We start from the raw sequence: 8,436 nt of genomic DNA, 5'->3' as shown, positions 1-8,436 counted from the left end.
TTTATCCATGTTAAATAATGATAAATGGATTAAAATATTAATAAAAAAAATTAAATATAACATATGTCATCATTTGATATGGATAGAATAATCGTAAAAGAAAATTATAAAAAAATATTTAATTTCTCATTGATTATTGAAAAAAAAAACACATACCGACAAATACCAACTCCGAATATCCAGCTAATGGGCTGGAAAAACTATTGAATGAGGTTGAAAAGCCATGTAATGAGATAAGTCCGAGTCTCGAACCAGCCCGGAACCCATATATTCATCGGTCCGATTTCGGTCCAAAGTTTTGTGCTATTTTTTTCGGTTCGGGTCGGATCCGCCTACATCAACTTGACCCTAATTATAATTAGTGATTCGCACCGGTTGCAATCAAAAGCATCCGCCTTTCTTTTTTCCGTGACGCGACGTCTCCTTTGTTCACAAAGTGCAAACCCCCTCGTAACCCCCTAATTCTCTATTCCTCAAACCAGCTTGCAGATATGGATTTTCAAGTGGTAGTATTGGCGGGAGGCACTTCGAAGAAGCTTGCCCCTCTTGTTTCCAAGGTTTCTATAACCTCCTGGTGTGTATATGATTCATATATTTGTGTATATGATTGTATCGACTCACTTTCTTGTTTCTGAAAACCTGTAGGACGTTCCCAAATCGCTACTCCCAGTGGCGAATCGCCCAGTGTTATCCTACGTTTTGGAGCTATTGGAGCAGAGTAATCTCAAAGATCTTATCGTTGTAAGATCCTTTTCTGTTTTCAATATGTTCTATAATTCGTTTATTCCTGCAATATAGCGTCTAATTTTGGTAATTGGGGTTTATCTTTAAGTTTTTGCTTCTTTTCCGGTTTAATTATCATCCTATCAGTTACTGAAAAGGCTCGTACGATGTGAATTTGATACAAAACCTAGTATTTTCTATAGCCTTATTATAAAAGGAGGAGGCTGTGTTGCTATTTAATGTCGATCACATAGTTTCCTTGAACTCTCAATTATGAATAGTGGTCTATCTCCACAAACAAAGTAATTTCTTAAACATTGACAGGTTATAACCCATGGAACCACAGTGAGAACATGATCTAATCTTTGCCCTTTTCTTAGAGATCAGAAAGAAACAAAGTTATGGATAAGAATTCAATTTATAAAGCCTGTTATTGACCTTTCACTCTGTACAATGCACATGTCTTGATATTGACTCCATCAATTTACAACTGCAAGATTGTGTTTCGACTCTTTTTTCCAATCTTAACAAGCTTCTATACTTCATTTTTGCATTAGACTGTAGTTATCATGTGTAGCATCATACCATAGACTGAAGTTATCTTCATCCATCACTTGAGTTGGCACGTAGTCACATTTTTATCCTTTAGGTAGACACACTCTCACTCAAGTTAATAGTTTAATGAATGTAGCATTTCTAGCTTCCTAAGTTTTAGGTTTATGTGAAATATATTTTACTTTGTATCTGTTGGACTTATCAACCAATGAAATATCCATCATTTATTGTTGTTTTTTAAGTTGAACTGCAAACCCTACTTCAAGTTGATAACCAAATGTGTGTAAATGTCTACAATTTGATGTCCTTCATCTCCTTCACTGAAGGAGATTTAAGTCAACCTTAGATACAACCCTACTCAAGATACACATTAAGGATTTCACTCTACCATTATGTGAGAAGCTTTAGGATGGCAATTTCTTTTACCCATAAGACACACTTCTAGTTGATGACACATGAAGGATTTAAGTAGTTTTAAACAAATGTCAAAGCCATAGCAAATATATGAAGTCATTTCTTAACACAATTCTTTTTGGGAAAACAATCATTGTAGTTAACTTGTATAACAATCAGTGTTTAGTTTGAGAAAAATTATCGTACATGCTTAATTTGTGTCCAAATTGCTTCGGCTGCTTTTGAACTCTTTTGATGTAAAGCTTCTTTCCTTTTCTTTATAATGAGGTTTTGACCTTTTCCTTTTGTAAAGTAGGTTAGCCATATGAAAAATTTAGTGTTAAAATACCATGGCCCCACCTTCTAAGTGATAATGTCAAAAATGCAGAAGAGAAAAATGGGAGGCTAGTAAATAGAAATCCCATTATTCTAAGGAGAAAACATGTTAACTCATATTAAAATTATTCATCATTTTGATGTTTTCCACCACAAACAATGGAATCATAAGCCTTGAGACAAACATGAAAGAGGGTTTAACTGTTGTACTACTTCTCAATAGGAATTTATTATTTAATTCTACTTATCTTATAAGGTAATTAAATGAACATAATTGTTTCTATCAAATAGGAATAATCCTAGAAATCAGGGATCTAGGGAACCTTATCTTGAATCGTTTTACCCTAACATTTTAAACTACATAAAATCACATAACGTTTGTTGTCATAAATCTATTGCAACATTATAATATTAATATTATCGCACAATATTTGTTACAAAAAAGTAAGAAGGAATTGATCCTTTAATAATATTTATCAACTTGTTTTGAAACCAGTGTTTCTATTTAATACTATAGGCTATAGTGCTTATTTAACCAGTGTCTAAGTCTAGTTACTTATTGTATATGAAGACATGCGTTTTATTAAAAAAAAAAAATTGATTAAAAAGTAAAGACGATTTTAGAGTTTATACATGAAGTTTTTTGGCATAGGTTGTGGAAGGGGAAGATACAGATGGCCTTGTTGAAAATTGGATATCAGAGGCTTATGTTGATCGATTACATGTTCAGGTATTTTTAGTAATTACTTTTTTTTTTCTTTAAATAATTTGAGATTTATATCATGGTAGCAAGCTAAGATATATTTTTTTAGGTTGCTTCTGTCCCAGAGGAAGTTGGTACAGCTGGCGCTCTCCGGGCCATTGCTCATCATTTGACTGCATCTGACATCCTGGTTTGACTTCTCACTCATATCAATATGTATTTTTTGTTGATGCTGATGTGGACAATGTTGGAAGATACACATTTTTTTGAAGAATTGAAACTTAAGTAACTAATTATCTTCAGGTTGTGAGTGGTGATCTTGTTTGTGACATATCACCAGGGGCAGTAGCAGCGGCTCATAGGCGGCATGATGCTGTAGTGACTGCAATGTTATGCTCTTTACCTGTCAGTGGGACCCAGGAATCAGGCTCTTCAGCTGGAAAAGATAAAACAAAGAAACCAGGACGCATTAATATTGTGGGCCTTGACCTCACAGAACAATTTCTTTTACATATAGCAGCTGGTTAGAACTTTGATTTTTATACTTTTTTTTTTTTTTTTTTTTTATCATATTAAGTACTTTTGTATATTAGTTATTAGAGTAAATTACACGAATGGTCCCTATGGTTTGGAGTAATTTGCGCGTTTGGTCCATAACTTATTTTTTTAACTCGGAAGGTCCCTACTGTTTGTTTTTGTTGCACGCTAGGTCCCTGTATTACCTAAAAAGACTATTTTGCCCTTGGTTTTTTTAAATTATTTAAATAAACACACCCCTAACCCCACCCCCACCTCACTGATCTTACCTAAAAAGACTATTTTAAGTTGTTTAAATAAGGGCATAATAGTCCTTTTAGGTTAATACAGGGACTAAGCGCGTAACAAAAACAAACAGTTGGGATCTTTTGAGTTAAAAAATAAGTTAGGAACCAAACGTGCAAATTACCCCAAACTATAGGGGCCATTCGTGTAATTAACTCTAGTTATTACCACATTATGTTTTGTAGGTATGGATGTTGAAAAAGATATTAGGGTTCAAAAGAGCATCCTTCGTGCTGTAGGCAAGGTAAATCACTAAATGTTTTTTTTTTCGTCTCATTCATAAAGGTAGGAGGACAACGGCTTTCTTTCAATCTCCTGTTTGTGAAAAAGACGTGAATGCCCTTGTCATGGAAAGTATCCCACTTTGATCCATGTTTCTCATTTCAATTTTTTTTTCCCTTTGAACACATGTAGATGGAAATTCGTGCTGATTTAATGGATGCTCATTTATATGCATTCAAAAGGTTTGATTTCTACATTTTCTTGAATCATCGGTTATTTTCACTTAATACAACCTTATTTATTATTTGACTAAATTACACGAATGGTCCCTATGGTTTGGGGTAATTTGCGCGTTTGATGCCTAACTTTTTTTTAAGTCAGAAGGTCCCTACTGTTTGTTTTTATTACGCATTTGGTCTACTGTTTGTTTTTGTTACGTGCTTGGTCTCTGTTTTACCTAAAAAGCCTATTATTTAAATAGGGAAAAATGGTGGGGTGGGTAAGGTAAGGTGAGGGGGTGTGTTTATTTAAATAAATTAAAAAATTAATGGCAAAATAGTCTTTTTAGGTAAGGCACGGACCAAACGTGTAACAAAAACAAACAGTAGGGACCTTCCGAGTTAAAAAAATAAGTTAGGGACCAAACACACAAATTACCCTAAACCATAGGGACCATTCATGTAATTTACTCAAAATCCATATTCTTTGGTTTTTGATAGATCTGTTCTTCAAGATGTCCTTAACAAAAAACAAACATTCAGAAGCTTGAAGCAGGATGTGTTACCTTATCTTGTCAAAAGTCAACTGGTTGGTTTCTTAAGCCTACACATTTTTCTCACTTCTTTTTAGCATAATATTTACTTTTTTTTTTTGGTGTTTTAGAGGTCTGAAATATTATTAAACGGAGCACAAGCTGAAGAAAATGGAAACGAAAAGGATGCTTTTAGTAACAATAAAGTAATGCTGTCTCAGCTTCTTGCTAATGCATCTACACCAAGCTTTCATGAACTATACGCATTGGGCCCCAATGGATTTGCTCCAACTGAAAGAAAAACTCATAAATGCTGTGTTTATATTGCCAACAAGACCTCATATTGTGCACGTTTAAATTCCATTCAAGCATTCAGTGACATTAACAGAGATGTGAGTTTTTCTACACTCAACCTTTCTTTCATATCACCACTGTTTAAATTACTTTTTTTTTTATTAAGTCTTAAGCATGCCAGGTCATAGGAGATGCAAGTCATCTATCCAGATGTTCATTCTCTGTTCACAACAATGTCATTCATCCATCTGCTGTTCTTGGCTCAAAAACCACAGTAAGTTCATGCTCTTTTTATTTATTTATTTATTTATTTTTTTTTTAACATTGGTTTAAATAAATATATAAGGTTGGACCACAATGTATGCTGGGAGAAGGTTCACAAATGGGGGACAAATGCAGTGTAAAACGTTCTGTTATTGGACGTCATTGTCGGATAGGATCAAATGTGAAGGTACAATTAAATAAAAATAATTTTAATGAAATGTTATATTAATATTAAATATTTGTAGGTTGTAAATTCGGTGATTATGAATCATGTTACTATTGGAGACGGTTGTTCTATCAATGGATCGGTTGTTTCCAGTAACGTACAGCTCCAAGAGCGTGCTGTACTCAAGGACTGTCAAGTAGTCTCTTTTTCTTGGGATTTTTTTAGTTTTTAGTTTTTTATTATATTATTAATAACAAACAGGGTTTCTTTAGTGTACACGTCTCTTAACTATTTGATCTGTGTTGTGTTGTGTTGAATTGAATTCAGATAGGTGCTGGTTTTGTGGTTACGGCTGGAAGTGAGCACAAGGGAGAATCTTTGGCACGGAAATAGAAGTAGAATATGGGGATGAAAAATATGAATGATGATTTTATTTTTGTAAAACGTGACGTAGGTTTATATTATATTTTCATTATCGGCTTTTCGATTAAACTCGGTTTGGTTGTAGTCTAAGTTGTAAACAGAAAGAATGAAGACAGTAAGAGCGTGTTTGATGGATTTTACTATTCTTTCCGTGAAAGGAATTCTCTTCTGTTATGTTTTCGTCTTTTGATTATGTTCATTTTTGAGTTATATAGATTTCGATTAGCTCCTATGTATAACATGATATTTGTTACGGATTTTAATTATTCTATATATATTACTTGTTCTATTTTAATCCTATTTACGTTTAATAAATTTGGTATATTTAAAAAAAAATGCTTATAAAAGGATTGATAAAAATAATGATTATTAAACGATGTTATATATTTAAATATTTGAATTAAAGAATAATAATTATATAACCTTATATGTATTAAAAGAACAAAAAGAAAATGAAAACATGATTGTAAATAATGAATTGTGAATTATGATACAAATTATGATTATATTGGCCAAACAAAACGTTTGACAACAATTTAAAAATGTATATGAAAAAAATGTCGAATAAACTAGAAAATTTTATTCGAACAAAAGTAAGAAAAGAATTTGAAAAAAATATTAAACAATATATTCAAACAAAATACCATAAAAAATTAAACAAAATATTTGAACAAAACATCATAAAAAAACTAAACAATATATTTGAATAAAACATCATAAAAAAATATAAATCATAAAAAATATAAATAAAAACAATAATAAATAATAGACAAAATTGTTGGATTTATATGCTCAAAAATAATTATTGAATGATATTGCTAATAACATATGATTCTATAGGGTCACACATTTATTAAGTTGACACATTTTTATATATTTATTATTAATGTGATTATTAATAAATACTATTAATTCTTGTATTAACTTCAGGAATAATTATTGTTTTTGTGAAAATAATCATTAAAGATAGTATAACTATTTATTATATTATATGGTATGATTTAATAAATCTTACAAAGTTTTGGACACTTTGGCTAACCATGATTAAGTTAGTTATTCGGTCTTTGAGTTAAAGAAGCTAGCTAGTCAATTTTATCTCTTTCAACCATGCAATGGCCGAAACTTTTGTGAAGGCATGGAGGTTGCTTGATACCTTGTCCCCCATGTTTCTAAAATGCTTGAATTACTTTATGTTATTATAATATAAAGACATGTTTTGCATGAGAGTATAAAATAAAGGCTTTTGCATGAGTTTGTGGCTAGTTGTTTTAATGCTTCTTCCTCTCTTCTTCTCCATAAAACCATAGGTTGTTCTTCCCCTCACCTCTCACCATTTGAAGCTAGTTTTTGGTGATTAGAAGCTCCCTTGAGTTATCTCATTTAGTGCTTATTTGAGTTAAGTACTTAAAGACTTAAGATAGTCAGGAATACAAGAAGGAACTAACATTCTGTAACATCCCAAAAAAATGTGAAATTTTGATTTTTCAAAAACAACCAAAAACCATAAATGTTTACAAAACATAGTTTCCAAAGTGTAAAAATCACAAATAGAGTATCCCAAAATCGAATCTCATAAAAATTGAAGGATGTGCACGATCAAGCCTTCACCTTGCCCTGATCATTTGAAGTACCTGAAACATAAAACTTAAACTGTAAGCCAAGGCTTAGTGGGTTCCCCTGAATACCACCCACAACCACACAAATATACAAAATGCATGCTGGGTCCATAGTCTCCCGACTGGATTACCCTGGCCCACAACCTCTTGGTTGGATTTCTAATTTGGCCCATAATCTCCCGATTGGATTGCCACTTGCCCACAATCTCCAGATTGGATTGCCATTTCGGTCCATAACCTCCCGTTGGATTTCCACCAGGTTTGTTGGTTGACAGCACAAAGCAGTACAACCTCAACCCAAACTACACCATGTCAACATATGTAATAGATAAATATATAACAACAAACAAATAAACATGCAGATCTCATCAGATCACTACAACATAGAAACTTCCTAAACCAGAATACATAATTTATTAGGCCGACATTTGTGTTTTTGACCCACAAGTACAATGAGGAAAACTCACCTCATAGTCCGAAAAGATAGCAGAAAAACACTACTCTAAATGCCAACTCTACAAGTCACATATACAACAAACAGTTATCTAGAATCAAACTACAACTCAAAATACCCAAAAAAGCCCCTAGGTCAAAGGTCAAAGTCAGAAAGTAAAAAGTCAAGGTAGGCTGAGTACACCCTACGTACTCGGCTACTACGCTGGGCGTAGTTAGAATCTAAGCAAGCCATCGAGGCTTTATCCTAGTACGTGCAACGTACCACTTGGTACGTCCGACGTACTCCATCTGGACCAACTCTGTATCATTAAGTGCTTATTTCTTAAAGAACTTTCTTCCAAATTTAGATCTAGACCCAAAACATCATTCTAAGTTATAAAGTTTTCACCTTTATTACTTTTCATGGCTAGAAAAAGTCCAAAAAGCTAAAACCCTAACTTATTATTCCATTAAGTGTTGAGTAGGTAGGTCTATAAAATCAATGTTCATTTTTCCTTCTCAAACTATGGTAGAAATGATATCCTTGGTCTCCTCGACGATTCAACACTTACAATAAAAGTATTACCATACTCATACTAGATTGATATAACAGTCTTTTTTCAGGTCACCATGAATACGTATAAAGAAACTTAATATTGAATGTTTGAGAGACATTTCATGTCTCATGTCCATAAGGATATCTAGATATTTGGTCACTTACCTATAGGACTGG

At 32.8% G+C, this 8,436-nt stretch overlaps 1 protein-coding gene across 1 annotated transcript; it reads left to right on the top strand.

The window, feature by feature from the left end:
- Positions 1 to 388: 388 nt before the first annotated feature.
- Positions 389 to 5,826, top strand: LOC111900903 (uncharacterized). The gene is made up of 13 exons (XM_023896772.3): positions 389 to 557; positions 646 to 741; positions 2,660 to 2,737; positions 2,820 to 2,900; positions 3,014 to 3,233; positions 3,718 to 3,776; positions 3,947 to 3,996; positions 4,474 to 4,561; positions 4,637 to 4,897; positions 4,981 to 5,073; positions 5,146 to 5,250; positions 5,309 to 5,425; positions 5,557 to 5,826. Exons 1-13 carry the CDS (start codon positions 492 to 494, stop codon positions 5,620 to 5,622), a joined length of 1,380 nt encoding a protein of 459 aa, XP_023752540.1. The 5' UTR covers positions 389 to 491; the 3' UTR covers positions 5,623 to 5,826.
- The last annotated feature ends 2,610 nt before the right edge of the window (positions 5,827 to 8,436 follow it).

Source organism: Lactuca sativa, chromosome 2, assembly GCF_002870075.4.
Source record: "Lactuca sativa cultivar Salinas chromosome 2, Lsat_Salinas_v11, whole genome shotgun sequence".
Lineage (NCBI taxonomy): Eukaryota > Viridiplantae > Streptophyta > Magnoliopsida > Asterales > Asteraceae > Lactuca > Lactuca sativa.
Note: the sequence above shows the minus strand (reverse complement) of the source record. Positions and strands in the feature narration are given on the sequence as shown.

What these genes read in the sequence shown, in the direction of transcription:
- LOC111900903 (XM_023896772.3), top strand. Translation starts at nt 492, where the DNA reads ATGGATTTTCAAGTGGTAGTATTGGCGGGAGGCACTTCGAAGAAGCTT. An exon ending in CATTTATATGCATTCAAAAG is followed by an intron (nt 3,997 to 4,473) that starts GTTTGATTTCTA and finishes GGTTTTTGATAG; the next exon opens with ATCTGTTCTTCAAGATGTCC. An exon ending in TTCTTGGCTCAAAAACCACA is followed by an intron (nt 5,074 to 5,145) that starts GTAAGTTCATGC and finishes TAAATATATAAG; the next exon opens with GTTGGACCACAATGTATGCT.